Genomic DNA, 25,675 nt, shown 5'->3' on the forward strand with positions numbered 1-25,675 from the left:
ATTGCTTACTCGAGGGAAATTAGTTCTTGAACGGGAACAATTTTCATTTTACAAAACGAAAGTTTACTGGTATTGATATGTCAGTTATTTCATCAATAATTTTTCATATTGCTATTTGTCTTGAATGGCTCTGCATACATTCAAATTGATTCTTATAATGTATCTTGCGTTTATCTATCAAAAATTTAATTGATATTATATAGATACATTTTTCATATACTGATATTGGGCGATGGCTGTTTATATAAGTTCTTAGGGAAAGTGCAAATCAACGTAAAACATTTATCGAAATTAGAGGATCACGTACCAAAGGAATTAAATATTCTATACCCTGATATCAAGGTCATCAATACCGGAGATGGTGTTATATCTCATGTCGCCAACTATATGTTTTCATTTCATTATGATTATGTTACTTGCTTTGAAAACACAGTATAGTTATTGAGGGATTTCAAGTATAAATCTTATAAATGAAATATTCCTGTTCAAAACTTCATTCAACTCTCTCATTTAAAGTACCAATATTGGTCAAAAAAAATTAATGAATTTGCGACATCTTGACTGTCATAAAAGTTTCAATTGTTATAAGGTCAAGAGAATCAACTATTGTATGTTCCTTATCTTTTATATTTAGCACTATTAGAAATCTTTACAAAATAACTTTCATATGACTTGGAAGAAACTGTTAAATCTTTTCTCAAAGAACATTTCAATGACTACTGTTTGTAATCTCCTGTTCAACCGTCCATCCCTTTCTTACTTTTTCCTATTGATTTTGACATGATGATTTGTAACCATCTAGTGAATAAATATTGTCTGTCAGGATGAATTCAACCTTGTTTCTGTTAAATTTATATAATCAGTGGCTAAAACTACTAGGACATAATATTGATATTATCGAAATCGTTGTCTGCTACAACAATACTTATAATCGGAAGTAACATCATAGTCCTACCTTTTGAAGATTCTTTCAACTCATACAGACCTTATTTATCTCTGGCAAGAGGGAAATTGATATTTGATTAATGCGGAACTTTTTTCTTGTTATTTTGCAACTTTTTCTATACTCGCTAGCACTGATCATGACTGTGATGAGGAAACACTCATAATTTTCTCTTCGATGTAAACGAGTCCGTGGGAACGGAAATGGCATCGGTGTATGCACTCGATCCTTGTCCTGGTCTTCCCATGTCATTTTGATTGTAGTGTGACGTTTTATTTACTGGCAAATTACAACAGTGAAGAATAAATGACTGGACGAACTGTTTCCACCTGCCTTGTCACCATGCAATTTCAGTCCACCATTTGTTGGTAAGTGTGCGACGTTGTATGGAAGGAGGGATTATTTTTTGTTCTTAGATGTTTTGGTTTTTGTTATTTATTCAAGGCTTGTTAATGTCATTATTGTCATTATCATTATTTTACATAAGTTTCATCTGCCACCTAAAGCATCATGCTATTTCCTTTCCGAAGTTGTAATCTATAGGTCCTTTGCATCATTGATCGCAGAATGTAACGTCAAGCTAAGCCTGACATTATACCGTGATTAATATCCTTTTCATCATTATACAGTTGGCTTCCATGCACTTCCAGCTAGCCTACTCCCAGGTCCGATAAATCGACTGCAACGGCCCCCATCCCTGTACTGGAAAGCTCGATTTGTGCATGAAACTATGGCTTCACTTTGTCGCTTCCTTCTTGTCTCTGTCGTACATTTCCGCCGATCTAGACAAGTTCGCCCTGCAATAATGTGATAGGACATGATAATAGTCTACCCGGGTGCTGAATCGAGAAGATGGAAGATCAAATCAACTCAAATTCTAAAACTTTGCAATAATTGTTTAAAGTATATGTATGGACATGCGTGCAATTCGTCAAACGAGGCATTAAACCCATCAAGAAGGATGTTCGGACGAAGTGGCAATTAGAGGCACCTAAACTTTGAACAATATTGGATTTTAACTTGAAGGACTGAATGATACTCAATTCATCCGCACACTTCGAAATTCTTGTCGTAGTACCATTACGTTGACCTATATCGCATCATTTTTTTTTTAAAGAGAAATAACTGCTTAATCCTTGTTCAGCTTAACGAGATCTTGAATTCTCCTGACATGGAAATCTTTTGCAAATGTATAGTATCATGAACACAAAAAGCAATTCCCAACTTTTATCCTCCAATTTAACACCTAAAACATACTGAGGAAAGCTACGCCTGTAATGCCCAATTAGCTGGATAATGGCGTTGGTTCTCAAATCTCATTCGACAAAGTTTTTACCACACACTCAATGTCGTGCAAACAAATAGGAGAGCGCACTTGTCAGACTTTTTAAACAAAAAATATAACCATGCCTTCTAATTTCTTCTGCAGAAAATCGAGATACCAACACTAGCGCATACGGTTCTATGACATTTTCTCCTGCGACAATTCTCCCGTGAAATATCTGCACGCTAAACCAAACGTATACCTTCAATTATAACCTCAACCCAACCAACCCTAATCTTCGCATCAAACTAATATCACAACCTTAACCACAACCCTAAGTCCTCGGAGAGAATATCATCGGAGAATTTGCCGTAGGCTATGTCACCATCACATACAATCGGGAAAACTATCATATCTCTTCTCGCTGATGCCCCCCTCATATAAGTCACTGTTTTTCACTTTGAAGAAGAAGAAGAAAACAAAAGACGTGTTACGTAAGGACAATCCTGTCTGCATGTTACTTGTCTGCACGCTAAGCTGAAAACAAAACAATAAAACTATGTGTTCTCAGTTTCATTGAAGAACACAAAACTATTGTATACGATTTGATACCAACAGCTTTGGCAACAGGTGAATTAACCGTTTTGCGTCTAAGTGAGTATAGGCATATTGAATATTATTCTACCGTTTTGTGTCTAAGTGAGTAGGTATATCAATATTATTCTTAAATATACATCAAATATCTTGCTTTCACTTCATTATTGAGATAATTATCTTCAGACGATAATAACCATTGCCAGCTACTGTAAAGGCTACGATGTAATGATGTTTGTGAGAGATTTTGCCTCTATGAATCTAATATTTCTTTTGCGGTTTTACTTGAGGGCATAAAAAAGATAAAGAGAAAGAGTGAGAGAGAGAGAGAGAGAGAGAGAGATGAAGGACTTAAAAGAAGAACCCGGCACCGACCCTTGATGAGAAATAAGATACCATTGTTTGTCTCTTTCGGAGCCATGTGTCCAAAGACACTTCACCGGAGATGTCTTTTTTAGTAGCGAGACAAATACCCGCATATAATCTTCGGCATATTTCGATGTCCTGCTGCCGAGGTGAGGCTGTGAATGGTGCGGGTTGACGACGAGCTTTGCAGCAGGTTGTTATCGCCTTCAGAGATTACAAAGTGAGCTGTCCATTTCTCAAAGACTGGAAGAAGGAGGGTAGGACCTCAATCTGCTCATTCAGTCTCTCACTTATCTCTCTCTCTCTTCTTCTTCTTCTGATGTCTTTCTCAATCAGTATCTTTGTGGTCATAAAAGATGATTATATGGTGACATAAAAAGTCGCTGTAACTGAAGGTGAATGAAGATGTTCGAGGCAAAAGACGCAGAGTTGTTAAATGAAAGAAGATGATCAAGAACAATCACAATTTTCTTTCTTTTTTTTCAGTTGTCACGCGGTGATTCAGAAACAAGGAATGAAAATCAAAATACCTTCAGAAAAAAAAAAATCGAAACCCGTCTTTTGCAGAATCTTAATGACCAACTTTTGATGAAAGGTTTCGTTGTCCACGCTGTCAAAGTGTACCAACAAGATATAGTTGGATTCGTCGATCAAGTTTAGACTCTTGCCAATCAAAATTTGTAAAATGGTCACTGAACATGTTCAAAATAAACTATACCAGCCATGTAGTGCCTATAGATTATTCAAGTTAACACAAACAGCCAGCAATTTTTCATTTAAGAGCACGTGATTTCTCGCGGTCAAAAGTGTTAATGGGAAAACAATTTCGTTTAGAGCACGCCAATTTCGTTTTTTTAGCGATCTCAACTGCATGGTAATGGGAAAACATTTTCGTCGATCATGTTGGGATTTCTGCAATCAACAATCTGGAAGTCGATTTTCTACTTTACTCATTCAAATAAGAATCATTGATTTGTGTAAGATGTATCTGCATTGACATAGCAATCAGTACTTTGATCTACCATGCATACATAATCCAATCGTACATAACAATTCAAACAATTGTCAAATTAAAATCTACTGGTTTTTTTTCTTTCAAAATCTTGGGTTATTTTATCGTACGAACCTCACATTCTAAGTTGAGTCCAGTTACTTTAAATTTGCTTGCTCATTAACGAATTAGATGGACATGTTCGAATGGGGGAATCTGAATTACAATTGACGAACTACCTTTATTAAATAAGATTGATGCAATTTGCCATTTTGATCACTGAGTTGCTGATTTTGAGTGGAAAAAGACGAATTCGATTTCGATTTTTTTTTCACCGCGATCGCATTTTAATTGCTGAAATTGCGAAATTGATTGCTGAAGACGTTGAATGATGATTGGAGAAAGTTTAAAATTAGCCAGAAAATCATAAAGTAGTCTTAACTGTTGTTTTGACACTGACCTGACTCGTTTCGCCATAAAATGTGGGATACACAGGGGGAAGCCTTGGACATATAGATGAGTTCAGGGACTATTTATCTGACGCATCGCTTTGAGTTGATATGATTCCCTTAGCCTACCAAATGTGGCGTGCCACAAGGTTCCTCTTATAGGACCCCTCCTTTGCCAATTGCTAAACAAAGTAGCAAAGACATTATGTTATTATCGCAAGTTTACGATCATTATTCGTTCAAGGCTCCCGCATCTTTTACAACATGAAAACTCACGTATTATTCTTAACGTATCCCAAGTACTATCGATAATACATACATCCTCTTTAACGAAAGGCTCCAATCCATCAAACTTTCCCTAAATCTATATCTGTTCTGTACTGTTTATGTGTGATATTCATGAGTATGTTCCTATATGTAAGGGCTTTTGTATGTTTCTATGCACTACTTCGACGTTTGTCTCTGCCTATATACCTCTGTTTTCTCTTTCTCTCGAGAGACCTGTTCTTATTAGCTTTTAGGTTACAGTTCGTTATTCCGAAGGTTCGTGTATCCAAAAACGAAATGAGGTTCATTAATCCTTCGAAATAAACCTTCGGAAAAAACGAGCCTTGAGAAAAACGCCGCAAAATGTTCTTATTAAAAAAAAAAACTCTACTTCATTTTCCGATTAACGAACTTGTATAAGGAATGTGTGTGTTTCGTTAAAGAACCTTTGGGACTACGAGCTTTATTTCATTATTGGATAAAAGAACCTCCGAAGTAACGAACCATATTTCATTTTCGGATAAACGAACCTTCAGTACAACAAACCTTCCTATTTACCGGATTAACGAACTTCCGGAATAACGAACCTTCGGAATTAGAAGCCTTATTTCATTTTTGGATTAACTAACCTTTGGAATAACGAATATCACCCAGCTTGTAAGTAGGCTCCTCCATCTAAAATCAGTGAGATCTAGTTTTAGAGACACTTAAATTTTCATTCCCCCAGCATTATTGTCATATTGAACGTCGTTTACCTTTAGGTTGTAGACTGACATACAACCTTACAGCTATTAGGTTGTGTATTTCTTTAATAACTAAAAAATGCTGATCTCTACTAGTAAATTCCCTTCTTTTCAACTATAATGTGTACATTGTGCAGTTTTCTTTACCTGTTACGTTTAAAAATCAATGTGTTTTTTTTCTCCTGTTCTGCATAAAAGTGGAAATAAATCAAACCGAGATCATAAAATATCTTTCCTTAGGCTTCATTCTTTATTATAGTACTGTATAAACAACAAAGTGATCGAAAAGGGTAAGCTAAAAAAAGAAAAAAAAATGAAGTTGCACAGACCATTATCAAGACCCATAACCCCATGAGAAGAATTCCATTTAGTAAAGGATTCATATATTTCGATCGGCTGTATTTAAAAACAACAAGGAAACAAATGATTGTAGCCGCTCATATCCAATCACTATTTATAATGCATTTTCTCTCCTCTGTCACGTCTGTGTATTTTCTCGAACCATAATAAATGTCTTCTTTGACCCACGAGGGAAACACACTTGTTCATCGCAGAGGTAATAAAAAAAGCTTTGCATTTTGTGATCCTTTTACATGCAATGATAGGCTGGGTAAAGAATTTGATACCTACTTAAAAGTTGGTCACTAGTAATATATTCTAATGATTTTAAAGGGCCACATAATTATCACCCAAAAACACATGCTGCCGCTTTTCGGACCACCCTTGAAGGTATATTCTTTTGAAGTACTGTGACTAACCTATATGATGTAATAAGAGATGATAACACTAGTCTTGTCAGAATTGCAGGACCAGAAATTATGTATACGAACTTAGGGGCATAGAATGTCATAAATGACTAACCGTCAACCTGGAAGGTTCCGGGGTAGTCATTTTCGCAGCATCACCAGAAAGCCCGCATCTTTGAAGCCATGGCACAAATTATATTTCGCATGCTGCTTTCGTTATCTTTTGCGCCATGTGCGCGTACTCTCTAAAAAAAATCGAGTGAAAATTTTCACTCTTAAAGGAGTGAATACACAAAAGAGTGAATTTAGAGTGAAATTGGAGTGAATTTCGAGTGAAAATGTTCATTTTCACTCGTTTTAGAGTGACGTCAGGGATCACTCCAAAATCTTCGAGTGATCCCTGAGGTCACTCCAAAATGAGTGAAAATGAACATTTTCACTCGAAATCCACTCGAAATTCTATCTTTTTTTGTATTCACTCCTTTAAGAGTGAAAATTTTCACTCGATTTTTTTAAGAGAGTAATGAAACACGATTCAATGTCTTACACTAATTTCATATACGGCGCTGTTTCTATCATTGTTAGCTATTTGTTCACGAAAATGCTTTCACGGGGGGAGAACATCTGGAAAAAAAAAGTTCTGTCCGTAGAAGATTCTGTACAAATTGCCGATATCACACGCTACCATGCTTATCAAATCACTGACAGGTATTTGACAAAAGGCCCCGTCTCATTGACGGAGCTGAACACTCAGCTTGGGATGACAACCCACATTGTTTTCTCGTCGGAACCATCTTCCTCATCTTCTCCAGCAGCAACTGCTGCCTTAACAGCCACAAACTTCGCTGAGAACTATAACTGCTTGATCATCCTCCTTCTTCTTGCCCGTCCGGCTCCCAGTGCCCATGGGTAGCATGGCGGAGGGACATACTATAATACTAGTACCCTGGAGTTGGAGCCGTTTTCCTGGCGAGACGGGATTGAGGCTTCTTCTAAGGCAGTATCAAGGAACAGCAGCAGCAGCAACAAAAGGAACAAGACCAATTGATGAAGACCTTGAACGCGATGTGCCTGACTTGGACCATGGGAATGAAGGCCACATGGTCTCAATCGTGGGTCAAGCAGCGTTGCGGAGATATCGCCGTATCATCGACGCAACGTTTTCTCAGTCTATACTTAGTCTCTAGTACGTCTCGGAAACAACGAAGAGTCGTCACGCCCCAGCTGATTGAGACATCGCGGAGACGTCTCTTAGACCTGCTGGAGAATAGGTAAAAGCTATAAAAAAAAATGAATTTGTCTGATTTTCCTACGACTTCCAAGAGATCCGGTGGTCTCCAACAGGAGATGTCGCGGAGACGTCTCCGCCGAAACGCAACCATCAGAGAAGACTCGAGTCGCCAGGTCGCCACCAGGTCGCCACCTAATCACTGCTATAGTCTCCAGGCCGATGAGATACCACTTTACCTATATCATATCCATGCATACATCGTGTGTATGTGACTTACAAGATCTCATACATGTTCACACACAAAAACACACATTGAAAACTAATAAAACCAAAATAAAACAACAGAGCAAACAATCATATTCATCAAATCTTTCTGCATGCTTGCGTGCATGTGCGCGCGCTTACCAACCCACCCACACACACACAAGCACACACACTCACAGTGGATTCGTGTAAATACCTTTTGGAATGATTACCCGTTTTTAAAACCGATTTTTATTGCAAGCATTTGACACCTATAAAGGACATCAATGCCCATTGTATGTAGACGGGGATGTGCATCCCTCGAGTAATCAAGCTTCGCTTTTTAGTGGGTCGCCCATCTCCATCCTCTGTACTCAGCATAATGCTTATTGGTATAAAATGAGCCCCCTATTATGTATAATTTATATAATGTATTCCCCTATTTTGTCTTATGTCAAAAATTCTTGGCTTTCACATACACTGTGCATATAATGTTATTGATTATGTTGCGATGGAGAAAAATAAAAAATGACTTGAACTGAACTGAACTGAATAATCCACCTTTGAAGACATCCACACGTGGACATGGATCCGCGTGCGGTGTATACTTTTCGCATCACACACAGCCATTCAAACACTCGCCGGAGCAAACACTGTCTTGTCATGCGAGTATAATAGGCACATTGCTTTTGTGTATGTGGCAGCAGACATATTTTTTTGTTTTGTTACATAAATTGTTTATTATAATACACCCACTCACGAGCATACACATCAACCTATTAAAGTCGGAATGAGCGTGAATATGAAAAACGAACAAACAAACAAACAAACAAATTTTAATCCTTCATTATGCGAAAAAGACAACTATACCATTGTTGTGGACTGTTTCAAGACTCTGATACCTTTTCTAGCTACAGGACGATCGACCACTTAACCTAATAATACCTTAAGGTTCCGATTTCTACTAAACTTTTTGTTGTCACAGTGAAATCGTAGAGTTGCACAAACAACGATATTCTTGTAACAAGGGATGGGTAATATACTCTGTGTAATATCTTCTTAAAGCTGCTATAATTTATTAGTACCGATGATAAACGGTGGCCTGCAAGTATCAAGAAATGATACATATTTCGTTTCATATGCTATGACCCGTAAGTTTTCCTGTAAATATCGTGACATCGTATAGGCTTCTCTTCTTAGTTACAAGGCCGATACACCATTTCCGTGTTTGTCGGCATGATCAACTTAAACTCATAGACGGACAATAATTTGATATTTACAGCAAAAGATAAGAATTTGTCAACCCATTTACTTCCTGGTGCACAAACATCAATTCATCATCCATCAAAACGCTGTAAAGAAGTTTGTACCAAGATACAAAAATAACATTGTCAGATTTTTTTTCCTTTTTTTTTTTAATAGGCAGGTGCAAGTATCGGAGAAATCGATACAGGGAACCGATGGTGCTGCCGATCCAATTTCTCGCGTAAGTGAGAGCTCTTGGTGCTGGTAGCTTCCAGCGGCTTACACGGTGTTTGTCGAGACGGTTTATCCGTGACACCGCGTGCAGATCAATGGAAGCCCCGCTATGTTCCGGATCCAAGAGGTTAACCGGTCGACAGTTCCGTATCTAGTGTCACGTGACGCTTTTGATGCGGCGCCAGCCTTCTGTCGGCGTAGACAACAATTAAATCTCGTATGGTCTCTGTCTCTCTTTCTCTCCATTTAGTAACATTATCTGTTTACCTATAAATTATCTTTTTTTTCCTTTTTTTTGCCTCCATAATCTGCCTTTCTTTCTTCTCCAGCAACCATGGGCCTCTTCATTATGTGTTTCTCTTCATGTTTATTTATTCATCCTTTCGATTTGCTTGAACCAATTCGGGTTTCATTTCTGTGCATATAAACACCTATGTCATTTTATTTTTGTTGTTCAACCCGTTCTGATCAATACCAATGTCAATATACACCGCTAACATACAAAAGAGATGACTGGATAAATGACAGAAATAATGTGTTTACTAATATAACTCACTGCCTCTAAAAAGTCACTAAAATTTTGTGGCAAGAAGAAAATGCTCCCCTCTGCATCATCAAAGTGGGGGAACATATTCCTGTTACTCCGCTCAACAATGTCCTTTTCCCTTTACATTACTATTAGGTTTACATTATGCTTTTATACATTATTGACCCAGCATGCCAATCGATAAGTTAGTGATGCAAAGATTGTTAAAGGGATGGTATACTAGTAGGTTTCGTAGACATGGGGATTCAGGTTTTAACTTTTTACGAGATGATTAAAAACAACTAGAACTACAACTAGAACCAGAACTATACAATCCCTTTGATTCCTGCAACATCCCTTTTTCAGTTAACAGGAATTATATTGTTAATAGAAGAGTATCACGTGATATCAGATGACATGACGTCAGCGCAGCTGATTATGACGACAAGATTTCAAAGATTTACAGGAAGAAAAGGGAGCCTATATCAGGTATAGGATTCTGTGAACTTAAACATCGCGCATCAAGCTATAGGTGCAGGGTGGTTCATTCTGCATTGTAATGCCCATACCTTTGATTAATAAGTTGGTCTTGCTTGATTACAGCTGAGTTGGTTTAAATTCCAGATTAGCGCCCTGAAAAATGATTTGTCTCATTTTCAATATTGCTTGTTTTTGTTGCAAGCAAAATTAATGTCAACTTCCGATCGACTAAGCCTGCATGCATCAGTCACGTACTCGTTAAGGAAACAAAGCAGAAAATAATCACTGAATGGGCAAAAGAGCAAAATATTTACCCCCACTTAGCCTATCAATATGTATTGCCCACTCATTTCCTTCTTTCACAATCGAATAATCTGCTAATTTTAGCTCAAGTTTTTCTTCAATCTGCAACGTGTTTATACGGAATGATTTTATTCCAAAATGTAAAGAGCAAGTCAACGAAGCCTGAAGGGCATCATGGCACAGGAATGCGCAAATAATGGTTAGTCTCATCCCACGAATTTACATAGACTGGCAAATCTGGTGTTTTTGACACAAACAACGTTTTGATGAATAGATTTGTCAAACAATCATTTGTCGACTCAGTATGGCAGAGTATAATAATGACACCAACCAACCCCCCCCCCCCCGCGCAACCCAAAACTCTCATAAACTACATATAGGCCAAACAGACTTCGTTTTATACCAATATTGGTGGCAAGATTTTGGGATATGCAATATTATGTTTGTTTCTAAAAGAAAAGCTCTGTTAGTCATTATGTTGTTGTTTATCACCATAGAGATTACTTATGGGATCTTATAGGCAAACAAAAAAGCGATATTCTCATTGGCACATTAATCACTGTGACCGTTTTCCAACTAGAATATTAGCCTAACGCTTAAAGAAAAAAAAAAGTCAAAACTGGGTATCCTTTGATGTGAATAATAATATTATGCAGGAACGAGAGACATCTACCACTGTTCTCATTGTATTCATAAAGTTTGTAACACACACACACAAATGCACACACATGCCCTGTTTATATATGAATGTGTGTGTTTGTGTGTGTGGGTGTGTGTGTGTGCGTGCTTGTGCGTTTCAAATGTAAGGTTCTGTGGGTGCTTGAGCTCAAGCTGTTTCTGTCTGTGAACCGATTCCTACGATGAGGATCTATGTCTTCTAAAACTGAAGGTTAGCTTCAATACTTTTTTTTTTCTTCAAGTCTTTTTAAAATCACAACTTCTACTTATTACAGGTGGCATTTTTTTTCCCGCGCTACCAGCGGCCATAGCTCAAGGCCAGTCTATAGGAATAGCCGAAAGGGACCTACACGGGGAAGAAGTGGTAGGAATAAACAACATGCTAGAAATTCGATAGCGGTTATAGAAGCGTGTTGGCTTTCCTTGAAGCCGATTCTTCGCAGCAAGTTCATCCTGGTATGGGACCAGCAAATCTAACGCGGAGCAGCACGAGCACTGCGCATGATCAGTCTATACATCCGTGCTTGCAATCAGTCATGGTGCATGACAGCTGATGTCTTTGTAATGTATAGGCCTATACCCTCGATCTCCTTCTTGTACATTTGATCGCACTGCGGGCAAACATAACTGAATATTTTCATGTTTCATGGAACACGCCATAACAATCCACACCACATGTTTATTGTTGTCTTCTATATACACTGTACCAAAAGGAACACTATTTTATGATGAGGGTACACGTATTAATATAGAATGATACTTTTGCTCGTAATTATTATCTGGCCTATTTTAAAATCTATAATCATCACATGATATCTGAGCGGACAATTTTCATGAGCCCAAGAGGGAAAAAGGTGTCAGTAATCTGGGTTTACATGTTTTCAATGCAGTGCAATCTGTGATTGGCAAATTGGCCACGCGACATTTATTTCTTGCGTAATACTTATTGTGATACTTAGGGCACGGTTGGCGCTGTAACTATATGCATTCGTGTATTTGGAATAAGTTCGATGATCACTTACCCGGGCACCCCTGTTTCATTTTTTTTTTGGGGGGGGGGGAAGAAGAAGAAGAAGAAAACTGAAGGAAAAGAAGAAGAAGAAGAAGAAGAAGAAGAAGAAGAAGAAGGGGAAGAAGAAGAAGAAAAAGAAAAAGAAGAAGACATACCCTTTAGAAGCTCACGCAGGAAGCTAATGCTGGGATGGTGCATGGTTGACGCAGGTAGTTAAAGAGTGCATGAAGCATGAAACAATCATTATGGCAAGAACAACAGTAGGCCGGTGGATACGGTTTATGGTGACAATACGTAAAGGAGAACTCTGGCAGATTTTCAGACTCTCGCATTTAACATCTACAAATTTGTTATACTGTGTACAGGGTAATAAAGTGTATAGTGAGTGGGATAAGGAATAAAAATACTTTCAAAATTCATTACTAATCACAGTGAACAAGGATTATGACCTAGTAAGAATGCAAAATTGGGTGCTCATGGAAGCAGAACAAAAGAAAGAAATTGACATGCAAAAATTCTACACAGGCGAAGTTCTTACAAGTGGTATTGTAATGGAATTACATTGTTTCATTCCTGGAATATGTGAATCTTTATTATGTCATCATCCTTATTAAGAGTGATTTGTTTTGGGTTTTTCAGAGTATTTGGTTAATCTGCTCAAGGACCAAAATAAACTGCACACATCTACATAATCATATTATTATGTGGCACTATCGATTTATGTATGTGTACTACATGATTTGAAATTATGAAAATCGTCTGGAATTCCCCTTTAAGTAGGTGATGAATTTTGTTGAAGAGGGTTATTGGTCTAGGATTACCCTCGTAATCTTTTATGCATCTTAGAACAAAATGATATGCAATTATGTATGCTATATATAGACCATATTATAATATGAAAAATATCGCCTTGTCTTTAATCGTTGTAATATTACACTAATTGACAGTCCCTTTGGAATGATACACTACATTCCCCTCGAGACAATACTATGGAGTCAGGAGACCTCTATTACACCTCTAAAAAGAAAATATCTGTATGATAGCGCAATAAAACACCATTGCATTGTTGTGTATCAAAGTGTATTATGTATCTCACTGTGCTCTAGATAACTTGTCTGATAGAGCGGCGCTGTGAATAACTAGATCGAAAGATATATTAGGTAGTTTTAGCTTTACCTGGACTGAAAAATGATATAATTTTGATGTATAGATGGGATGTTACAGAGGCAACCTCTCATAATCATACGGCTTCACATCCAGAAACGACACAAGCAAGTATATCATACAGCCTACAGACGTCTTTGCAATACGTATACAAACTCCTCTCTGATATTGTATGCACACGTTTATCACGTATAAGCAGCGACAAAGACACGCAATAATTCAATGCATTTCTCCTCCACTCGTACTCAATATGAAAGTTGAGCAACAACTCTCAAGCCCAGATACAGACACTAATTATATCTCATAACAACCCACTTAAGGTCTTTGATTATTGCAATAAACGTCACTTACAATAGTTTACTCCATCTTTAACGCTATATAGTTCGTCTTTACAGAACACTGCCCCCCCCCCCCACAAAAAAAAAAAATATATATATATATACGTACATATTATGTGAGTGTGTGTGTGTGTGTGTGTGTATAAAACCCTGAAACGTCATTTCCATCTAAAATTGAACCATTTCATTTAATGCATTATTTCTTAAATTAATCTTTGATTTTTTGAGTGTCACTATCATTGTAGTTGAAGCACAAGGTGTGAAGACGCAGTAGATTGTAAACGAGAGAATCGATAAAGAGAACGAAACACAGACATTACGACGTAAGAATTTTTCTCTATGATCATTCAACAGAAATATTTATTAATTTACGATCTGTACAAGGCACAATGTGAAACAGTTAATTGAAAAAAAAAAGAGAAAAATACATACAACGGTGGCTTCAAAAAGCAATAAAGTGCTTAAAATATCACTTTCAACAAGCTCTTTTCTTAGTACAGATCTCTGTGAAGTACGAAATACACACTTTGAATTGACATTGAAGAGCGTTTCGCTCGTTTCCTCCACTTCATTCGTGAACAGTAACAATCCCATTGAACTCGATGAATGACGTCACAAGTGGAATCCCTAAACATCGACTACAGCAAGAACAGTGCTCGCGCGTCTTAGGCGAGAAATATGATCGAAATGTTTAATATGCGCGCCAGGTATTTCAGACTTTATGAAAATTGTGTGTGTTTCATGCCTATACACGTGAAGGTCGACGAACTTTCGAAGCCAACCTGCTTCCGCCGATAGCCTAGCGCGAGCGCACCGGCGATCCAAAGTTCTTGGGCAACGAAGACGACTGTTTTTTAGCGTGGAGAGTGCCGCGCGGCTCGTTGCGTGACGAGATATTACTCTGGATGTGATAGTCATTCTACGTCAGGCAACGCACGCATTTTCAATGCAAAACGGAGAATCAATGTCGATCAAAGCGAAATAAAAGGTATGTCCGACCAAACTATGTCACATGCCTCTGTATTTCACTTGATCGCCGGCACAGTAGAAAGATATAAGCCAGATATAGAACATACACGTCAAATGTTCGGGGCTCTGTTTTCTACGTCTTTTTTCAATAAATATTTGTTTTATCATTACTGTTTTATCATTACAAATAAATAAATAAATAAATGGAATGGTTTCAGTAACACAGAAGTCGGCAATGTGGTGCACAGAGGGACGAGACATTGCACACACACTATATCATGCTCCATATGAAGGATAGAATTATTCACAACTAATCCTTGTCAGAACAGCTCTAACAACAAAACATTTTCAACATTCAAATCTGAAAAGAAACGACCATCTTATATAGCTGGAATTTATACTTACTTAGTATATGACAAAGAATGAATTGGTGGAAAACTACTATTCTTGAGGAGGAAATTATTCTTTTTTTTTAAACTATATCTTCAACATGGAACAGCCTTTTTTTTTCATAATAGAACAAGTAAAAGTGAGACTCGTCCTTACAAACGATATGAAATTGCAGTGAGTTTCCTCAACACCAACATCAATGCGAATAGTATTGTGCAGCAGAAGAGTCGCACCACGAATGACACAAAACAAAATCGCGTGCTGTTCAAATGTCTAAAATTCAACACTGCCATGTGAACTCAGATATATCAGAAGATTGTGGAATGTGATACAAATGCTAACCGTACAACGTTCCAACAACGAAGAGGAAACGTGGGGGGGGGGGGGGGGGAGGGGGTAACATCCTGTTCAAATTTTTGAAATAGCGCCCTCTTTGTTCGGCTTATGCTCACTGCCACGCCTCTTTCCTCATATTCATCGAGCAACGGCGGGTCGTCTGATTTTCTGTAGTCCTCGTTTCAAACTTACAATTCTTTTTGTCCTTTCTCTCTTTCTTTTTCAGCACTTTATACTACAATCTGGTTTTCACCCATTAGCACACCCATTGAGAATTAAGGACATCGCTGATTTGACAATGGCGGAAACTTCGATGCTCATTGTAACAAATTTGAGCGATTACAAACAATGTGTACTCATGTGACCTAATACGCTTTGCCGACAATCACTGACTCTAATAGAATACACGAAAATTCTTTAAATGCAGAACATTTCTCTTTCCTTTTCCGTATGTTTTGATACTTTACGTCCAAGAAATTTCATCTGTTGAGGTAGGCCTGACATTAGCGAGGTTTACATCGTCGACATACATCTGGTTATGACGCGCCTCTTCCCAGTTTGCACAATTTGAATATTTGTCTCGCGCATGTGCAGAACAACATTCTTTAGCCCGATACCTGCGTCGTAGAATTAGCGTCGCAGATCTATCTACAACTCGCTAATGAAAAGTGTGAAGGGACTCGACCCATTTTATCATTTTTCTGTGTTAGGAATGTATTGATGGCTACAATGCTCGTTCGGGACCCCATGCCATGATAGCATTTCTACTTTACTCCTAACTATGAGAACAGTATTTCAAGAACTGCTGTAAATATTGCAATATTTAAAAACCAGATCTAGCAGCAAACAAAAATAAATGCAGCTCGATGACAATGAAATCTCCTTTCTAATGGTACTGTTTTCTCTCATACCATAGAGGTAAACTAACGCCAATCAACATCACAATTTTCGTTTGTTTGCTTTTTAAAACAAAGAACCAAACAAAAAACTGGCAAGATGAATCTGTTTCAATAAATTATCTGATTAAATATCGAATAATAACTGTAATTAAACAAGTGGTTGGTATTATTTCAATGTCTGAAACTTGGGAGTGTTTCCAAAGTTTCCAGATTTCACATTCTGTGACATCAGGAGTTCAAGAGGCACAGTGTCAGTCTCAGTCGCTGTTTGAAATGACGCAACCAGATTCCTCGTGCTTGTTCAGAAGCGACATCCTGGAAAAGGTCTTTCCGCACGCCTTGCAGCTGTACTTCTTCACTTCTGAGTGGGTCTGCAGGTGCGCGCGGAGGTTGGAGCGGTCGGCGAATGCCCGCTGACAGTGCTGGCACCGGAACGGCTTCTCACCTGTGTGCGTGCGGATATGTCCCTGGAGCAGCCAGGGTCGCGAGAAAGCCTTCCCGCAGTATTTGCACTTGCATGGCAAGGTGTGTGTCCTGATGTGCATTTTGAGCGCCCCGAGCGACATGTACTCCTTGTCGCAGTATTTGCAGTTAAATGTCTTCTTGTTCTGCGCGTCGCAGTGTAGCTGCCTGTGCTTGCTAAGCCCACCGAACGTGGAGTACTCTTTCCCGCAGTCCGGGCAGTGGTACTTGGTGCTGTCTTCACCTGTCTTGGGACTTCGCCTCCTCTTTGCGCTCTCTTTTAGCTCGGGTTTAGCAGCGGATGGCTGGTGAGGATGCAGATGAAGGGGTGGAAGCAGCCGATTCTCGTCCTCGATGATAGGGGTAGGCGTGAGGAGGTGATGAAGGGACTGCTGCGGTAAGTGAGCGTGCAGTGGTTGCGAGAACGGTGGGGGCGGGCTGTAGCCCTTGTGCAGGTGCGGGAATGTCTCGCCTTCGAAGGGAGAAATGGACTTTGCGTAGAGCAGGTTCTGGCGGTGATGGTGCCTCCAGTACGCCGTAGGGTTGGGGATAGCTTGCAGCGGCTCGGGCTTGTGGACGACGGGCTGAGGTATGGCTACCGGGGCGGTGACGGCCATCTCTGTGAATGCTGCAGCCGCCATTTCAGGATCGTATGCTGTAAATGAATAAGTGAAAAAGGATGGCAAGAGATTAGATATCTACATTATAAGATACATATAAGAAAATAAAACAAACATGTGAACACTACATGGAATGTCTGGGCAAATTCGAAGTGTATGATTGGCATTTCTGAGCAAGAGATTATTATCTCCTCTGTCGGCAAATTACAATCTAGCATTGTGACTAAACTGTGTCTAACAGATCTAAACAACTCGTAAACTCCCGATAGCTACAGCAACGGGATGTGTCTTTAATATGTGTCTTCTTTATATCTTATATCATGTCCTAGAAAGAAGTGTGTCACTAAATTTACATCAATATCTATCACAAAATCAAAGCCTGAGAATTAGCACTTGACACGACTTGTTCGAAGTCATGTTCTTACAGGTTAACAATTCACTCCAATTTCAGGTGCACTTAACGAATGTGGGTCGTCCGATTCTAATGATCTTAACATCGTATTAATTATCTTACAATCATTCAACTGCTTTAGGTTGAAGGCTAAGAACAGGAACTTTCGTAATTTTTCGATTCAATTCAATAAATCTTTCTACCACAAAACAAGGTATAAGAGAATTACAAATGAGCTTGAGCACGTGCACATAGGTTGACCGCAGTATAAAAAGTTGAAGTATAAAAAAAAAAGTGAAAGCATGTCATAGTTTTTAAACCAAATTTTTTGTTTATGTAAATAAATTATGTTCCGAGTCAAAAAAAGAAAAGAAAAAAGAAAATGAGGGGTATACTAATAAGCAGTGCTTGTACACTGTGGACAACTCATGCAATCGACGCAAAGCCTTCGACTTTTTGATAATACAAGTAAAATATTAAGTACTTTAAAACAGGACAGACATGACAGAAATATGTACAAAGTAATATAAACAAATAAACATAAACACAAATAAAGATGCACAGAAGCACAGAAGCACAGAAGCACACAAATATGGCATTACTGTAAATGTAAATTGAAATAAAGAAGAAGAAGAAAAGAAAGAAAAATGCCTTAATCGTTCTCCAACCAGGCTCCGGCAAGCGAAATGAGTCGAGATCATTTCTAGGTATTAAAGGCGAGCAATCCTCAGTCAAAGCTGACTACAACTCTTTTGTTCAAAGACAGTTAAAACTCACGTTCATAACGACATATAAACCTAGCTGGCAGAATCACACTAAGAATGGAATACAATTATAGAGCTGAATGAACTCAGCATATTTGACTTTCTCTCTTACTGTACAAACCCTAAAAATACATGGATGTATCGTATGTATGGATAGATAGATGCACAAATAGGAGCCTACATACATTATAAATACATTAACAAATAGATAAACGGATAGTAAATAAACAATGATGATGAATGCCTTAACCTCGAATAGGATCTGGCTAAGAATAAGTACTCATAGTATTCTATTCTATAGTTACGTATCACTGTTAAAATGAAATTGCTTCTCATGAGGAAAAGAAATTATTCAATTAATTCTCAGACAATCGATTATCAATGACTGTGATCATTTTGCAACTGGTTTGTTATTTGTATCAGGAACGAAAGCGACTGGTGTCCGATTATGTTTGTTAAACAGAAGTCAAAGGAAATTCAAGTACGGTATAACGTGCTGAATTTTGACCACAACACCGTTTAACCTGTTGCACTAGGCTCATACACGTTTGCTCTTTAAACGGTGGGTGAGGATAGCTATCCCTTGATTTTTTTTCTTTACGTTTGATATTGGGACGTTGTCATTTTTATCCCTAATTCTGGTAACAAATGAGGGATATTAAAAGTATGTAACAGTCAGCAATGGGAGCACTTGTGAATAAAGCGGGAATCAATCACATTTTTGCCGGAGACATGATACGATCATGAATAATATTAAATGTTATTGTTGCAGATATGTTGCAGATATGTTGCAGAGTCTAAACTACAATCAAACCCTCCGTAAGTAGGATCACATCGACTAAACAATCAGAGCTTATTTGCAGCTGCTGTTGCAGTTTCTTGTTAGCAGTTTCTGGTTGTTGTTGTTGTTGTTCCACTGTCTAACAAACGTTTTAGTTTGAACCTAAACATGAACACCTGAGTCAGGTTTAATTTGAGCTCACCGTGTTTTTACTATTTAGTTATTTCGATGACAACTTATCCATTGTTAGGACCCCTAATCCATTTATGGATCTCAACCTATTGATACAGAATTTCAAACTGGTACATCTATAGATTGAAAACGTCAGACTCCACATTTAGAGTTTGATACGCGAGAAGAATTTTTCAAAGTTGTCGAAAAAAAAAACCCTCATCAAATGAGAGCAAAAAAATAAGTCTGTCTAGTCTAGACGTCTACCATGATTTATAAAATTTTATGGAAGCAAGTTTTATGAATGATATAGTTTCTACATTCGAGCGTCTGTGCACGTAGCTTTTCAGCAGAATCGAGCAGGTGGAATGTTGTTGTGCATCACTGTATTGGAATATTAAACCTTCACATTCCTGTATGTGGGCACCTATAAGGACGGTTGGACCAAAAAAGAAAAGAAAAAAAGGGGGGGGGGGGTCTGGGAGTTGACAACATCGCCCCCAACCCACCACGGTCTAGATACTATACAAACTACAGATCACATTAAAAGAATATGGGGCAAAATAATACAACAATTGTCTTCTTCTTCTTCTTCTTCTTTTCTCTATTCAAAGGTCTTAAACAGTTAAATGCCGCCTCTCTTCGACACACAAATGACTCTCATAAGACTACAGGCAAGACAGGACAGTCTTGCTTCGGATACCAACGGTGATGAAGTTGTGAGCTCACCTGTTCTGGCGATTCCATGTTGCAGTTTTCTCAGACCCGAGGCGGTTTGCTTCGCATTCTTTTTCACAAGAAAAGAACGTGGCATGTCGGCAATGTCACTTCGCAAAACCAGATCAAAATGTATTCAGAGCTACTGAAGAATTATTACAAACTACAAATACAATCCAGACTTTTTTGTGAAACGAGGAAGAGCGTTCACTGAACGTCACGGAGTGCGGAGAGATCTTTTACAAGTCAATAACTTCCTTGATTGATTCACAGTATAGTGATCAACGTCGCTGTATGATCAGCTACTATCAAGTAAACAGAAATGTACGTGCCCCGCTAATATACACGTTCAATTTTATATGACGTGACAACAAGTGCATTGACAAGGTAGTTCGCTGCGTATGCTAAGAAGCGTAAAGGAAATGACCAATCAAGTGGTTGATCGAGAACTCATTGAGAGTTAATCAACCAATGGGCGTTCACGATTCCGCGGAGTTTGCCAAATGCGTTAGCGTACAAACTGTAACACTATTCGAAGCGCGCACACTGTCTGTGTGTAGGACTGAACAGCAGGTGTACTGTGCTTTTGAGGGCGAGCTGGCTTCTTTTGGCTGTGTGCAGGGTGTACGCAGAAACCCTTTCGTCGGTTAAAGGATCCGAGTCTTCGTCTGGAACCAGTCACTCAGCTCAGTGCGAAAATATGACCGCAATAGACTTTTACATTCTCGGAGTGCATGTACTAGTATATGATTTCAATAAACTCGCTGGCACGTCGTGCTTTACAAATAAGATTGACGTAGTGAAACTCTAATACCTATTTTGAGCGACTAACAACAAAATAAGGGGATCGCCAATAAACAAGCAACAAACAAACAAACAAACAAGCAAAAGAACATGCTAAGAGTTAAGATGTAATTCTTTACCAGATTCTTTCTGGCAACGGTCTTGTGTAAATTTTCAATGTCCATCACACCAAAGAAAGTCCGATGTAAAGCGAAGACATTTTGGGCAGCGACGTCTTTCTTTTACGACGAAGTAGGCTGCCTGATTTACGTTTCTTTTTTTTAAACACTTAACTTGAAAAAAAAAGGGGGGAGGAATAAATTGCCATCATTTGATTCGTCAGATCTTGAAGACCAGCTTGATCGCAGCAAACTGTTAGTACCACGACAATAAAAAATTATGCAGGGGACTTATGACTGATATGAGCACAGAATGTTTATGTGCTAAGCGAAGCCATAAATGAGTCAATTTTTCTAATGTGTGCGTGTGGGGGGTTTAAGAGTGCTACCCTTCCTAACCCCCCCCCCCCCAACCTTTATGCTGGGGGGAAGGGGGGTTACAAAATCAAATGGACTCTATAATATCCAAAGATAACGTTAAATGAACAGAGTAAACCTTGATGTTTTAGACGAAAGTGCAAACCAAGCTTGTGTAATTTTTAAGTGCCACTTTTTCTTTCTTTTTTTAACGCGAAAAGCGATATCGGTCGCGGCCATTGTAGGCTATTATTGAAAATTGTATCACCTCACATCTCTCCCATTGGTTACACTTCCACCAGAAAGTGTGACTTTTTTTCTTCTTACTTTTAAGGAACGACAAACCATTACCCCCTTGAAGCCTTGTTGCCATCGAGAAGGTTATTGCAAAAAGACATAGCATGCTGCCAAAAATGAAATGATACATAACCTATATTCTTACTATTTTATACTAAAATAAATTATGTGCTGCTTAATGGTAAGTAGACTTGTGAACTGATGACATCATCATGCAGCTTCTACATTTATAGTGTATTTATTGTTTTTGTTGTTGTTGTTTTTCTTATTCTTTCTTTTGAGTCACTGATATACAATATTATGATTATATTCATTGTTTATCTGGCAAGAGCTTTACCATCAATCTTATACGAGAAAAAAATTCATCTGTGCATGTCTCCGAAACTGCCCGTCTGAAATAAAGGAAATATTTCTCGACATTTTGACTTATACAATGAAAATATGAATTGCAGGCAAAAGAAATGTTGGCTTTGTTAATGCTCCCTGCATCATACCCCCAAGTAATCTGCATCCCATTGTAATTTTTTAAAAATTCATTTCTATGACACAATCTCCATTCTGTTCCCTGTGTTACGTGCAGCTTTAACTCCTGATGAAAAATCAGTCATCTGGTCATAATGTTAATCGTTATTATCATTGACTCATTGTCAACAATAATTAGTTGGCTATTACCTATTCAATCGATGCAATTTCTCTTTAATTCCGATGTGATGAGAACGAGGGCACCGAGTAGTCATAGCAACGTGAAATCGTCTTTATACTTCTACAGAACTTCAAGCGTTTGTGTTTGCCTCATCGAGAGGGTTGAGCTGGCCTTTTCTTTGGCCAGCCTCTCTGCTCCTCATTCCATATTTCAAACTGGGTTCACATTCCAACATCAACATTACTCATCGCCCAGCTATGAAAATGAAACAAAAGAACCTGCATTGGTATCATAACAAGAGTATAGTCCCTAGATCTTTTTATAACCAGATGTATGAAGATGACTATTCGTATATCATAAGATTCACACTTTTGCACTCTTGGTGGGGCACGGGTACGGAAGGCACTCCCGGTGGGGGCGGGCCGGTCGGTGCCCGCAGGGAGTCGTTTACATACCGCTGCGATGACGATGGGGATTCCACCGTCTCCAGCTCCAGTTTCGCCATGGCTACGGTCGCATCATCCTGATCGGGCTGCGGGCATCCCTGCGTCTTGAGTCCCACGTCACGCCCGATTCCCATGCCTCCTCTGTGATTCTTTCCACGCCTCCCTGATGACACGGTGCACTCTCCTTGGTCTGATGCCTTCTCTCTATTATATTCCTTTCTCTCTCGGTCGGGACTATTCGCGTCACGTCCATCTCATCTCATGCTGCCTCATGGTAACGAGTAGCAGGTCATTCAACCTGTTGAATTTGGTGTTAGGGGTGATGTCTTGTCATTCTCGTGCACCCCGCCTTCTCTCCCTATTCCCACTCACCACCATCTTTAACTTCTAATGCCTTTAAATACTATTATACAGGCCAACTTATACAGAAGGCAAAGAGAGGGGGGAAAATGGTAATTCTCTTGTCTAGCCCATTTTGCCGATTCCACCATTTTGAAAAATCTCAGCACTAATCAGTGGTATGTGGTAATCCTTTGTCTAGATTGACACTGTTTTCCCCCTATTTATCAACATTACTATTCGCTATGTTTTTTGGACTCCATTTTGAGAAATGAATATGATGCGAAGATATCAGTGGATTAACATTCTTTACGCTGATTCTGTTGCAAAAGATTAATTTTGCGTTATGTTGACCTATATACTATGGGTTAATGCATCTACACGATTATAGTACATTGATTTTTCATACATTGTCTTTAACGATGACCAAAGGGCAACTGTGTTGCTGCCTTAGTTAATATCATGGCAGCTCGCCTTGGAGCAACCTTCTGTAAAACTGAATTGTTTAGATCGAGAGATTAAAGTCCCAATTATTGAGGTTTATTGGTGAGGCCATAGCAGCATGCAAACGCAAACAAATCTATCGAACTAGACCTCAATAAACAAACAGACAAGCAAACAAATAAATAACTCGCCAAAGTGGAATGATCAATGAACTTCGTATACTGTAACCATAGAATCGTGTCGTACTAATAGTGGGGGGGGGGGGGGGAGTACTTCATGGAGGTACGAATGAACTATTATTATTGTTCAATATGTTTCCTTTCTTTTCAAATTGCCTTTCATTAGGTAAGTTCAAGACATGATTACAGACTTGTGAAATGAAAAAAAAAAACCAGATTCTGATATCCAAGGTGACTTCCCTGCCACCACTGAAATAAACAGAATTGGATTTTAACATAGTTCCATCGACCTACCTAGTATTCTTATCCCTTTTCTCATTTTCTTTCTTCACGTACAAAAACCAGTACAGAAACTTTTCCATGAAGATAATGGAGGAGGGTGGGGGTTGAAGGGAAGGGAGAAGCCATAGATCTCACGCAGGAGATTGAACATCCAAATTAATTGCGACAAATTGAAGCACATGACGCTTTTCTGTCGCATCTGTTAGTCAGCACCAATACGAAGCAAGCGAAGGGTTTCATCCCTCTATGATACATCGGGACAATTATCTTCTCTAATGCCCTGGGCGTGGTGCGGTTTCCGTCAATCAAGATCAATGCGTTTGAGGTGGAAGAAGCAGAACTGCATAGTATACGAGGTCCTGGACCAAATCTAGACCAAAATAAGCGACACCCCAAATCCCTACGTGTGAGAGAGACGAGCAACGAGCCGTCCGTCCGTGCATATCCCGCCGATCCGTCCAATCACAGGACGACAAAGTTTGCGTGACGCGCGCGATCGTGAGTGATGGTGACAAGACCCCTTCGAGTCAAGTGTCAAAATTACGAGTCACGAGCGCTTCGATTGCAAAGTGATGAGGCGCGCTGTGCATGTCTCGCTGTCTGCTCTGCCCCGTTTGTAGGCCCGCGTTTTTTGGCATCGATCGAGGCTTATGATGAGAAAGGGCAGCTGAGGGGAGCATGACAAAAATGCTCCGGCCTCAAAATCCTTATACCTGCCATTCTCCCGTCTCTCCGATTTAACCTTCAGATATACCCCTCGCCGCGTCAATCGAAAGAAGTGCGCTCATATCAGCCTTTGTTGTCATACCTGGTTGCAGAGAGTTAATCTGAGATAATTATCAAAGCCAACATCCAGTCAGTTTGAGGAAACTTTTAATCAACAGCCCAATCGGGATTTATATCTGCTCAGAGTGACCAAGGACACGCCGTATTTTCGATTATGTATAGGAACAACATTATTTGTGTCGTGTTGTCACGTCGTCATCTCAAGTTGATAATAGTATTAAAGCTCTCTAAAGTTGTTAAAATAGCAAAACTACTGCCTACATTTATCCACGTAAAATTTAGCTATAAATCTATGCTGTAGAGTTACCACAAAAGCAACAATGACACACACATACAGACGTTGGAACAGAAGTAAAAGAACAAATAAACAGATATCATTTTATTGAAACAAGGAAGCACGATATACTTCAATACGAGAGTCTACGTGAGCTGATGGCGCTATTACAAAGTTTGTAAGTTCATTGACCTTGCTATATCCCGCATTAACTCAACCTACTTTGCTTTCAGCGCTGTCGCACTTTTTGTGTACTTCCGCTGAAATACATGGATTGTACATGTAATTATGTATGCATGTATATTATGTACATATACATGTATCAAAATCGTTACTTCATCTATATCATTAACTGTTCTCTATCTTTCACCTGTCGCAGCAACATCGATCGATGCAGACCTAATGAAAC

General features: G+C 38.9%; 1 protein-coding gene across 1 annotated transcript; it reads right to left on the reverse strand.

The window, feature by feature from the left end:
- Nucleotides 1–15,569: 15,569 nt before the first annotated feature.
- LOC139728219 (zinc finger protein SNAI2-like) lies at nucleotides 15,570–20,527 on the reverse strand. The gene is made up of 2 exons (XM_071639182.1): nucleotides 20,330–20,527; nucleotides 15,570–17,528 (listed from the first exon to the last, which is right to left on the reverse strand). Exons 1-2 carry the CDS (start codon nucleotides 20,412–20,414, stop codon nucleotides 16,669–16,671), a joined length of 945 nt encoding a protein of 314 aa, XP_071495283.1. The 5' UTR covers nucleotides 20,415–20,527; the 3' UTR covers nucleotides 15,570–16,668.
- Between the last annotated feature and the right edge of the window lie 5,148 nt (nucleotides 20,528–25,675).

The sequence above is a fragment of the Diadema antillarum genome, unplaced genomic scaffold (assembly GCF_040938485.1).
Source record: "Diadema antillarum isolate AM-2024a unplaced genomic scaffold, OU_Dant_1.0 seq00000170_RagTag, whole genome shotgun sequence".
In the NCBI taxonomy this organism is placed as follows: Eukaryota; Metazoa; Echinodermata; class Echinoidea; order Diadematoida; family Diadematidae; genus Diadema; species Diadema antillarum.

Coding starts and splice junctions, on each gene's coding strand:
- LOC139728219 (XM_071639182.1), bottom strand. CDS start 20,414: ATGCCACGTTCTTTTCTTGTGAAAAAGAATGCGAAGCAAACCGCCTCG. Junction 17,529..20,329: donor ACATGGAATCGCCAGAACAG/GTGAGCTCACAA, acceptor ATTCATTTACAG/CATACGATCCTGAAATGGCG.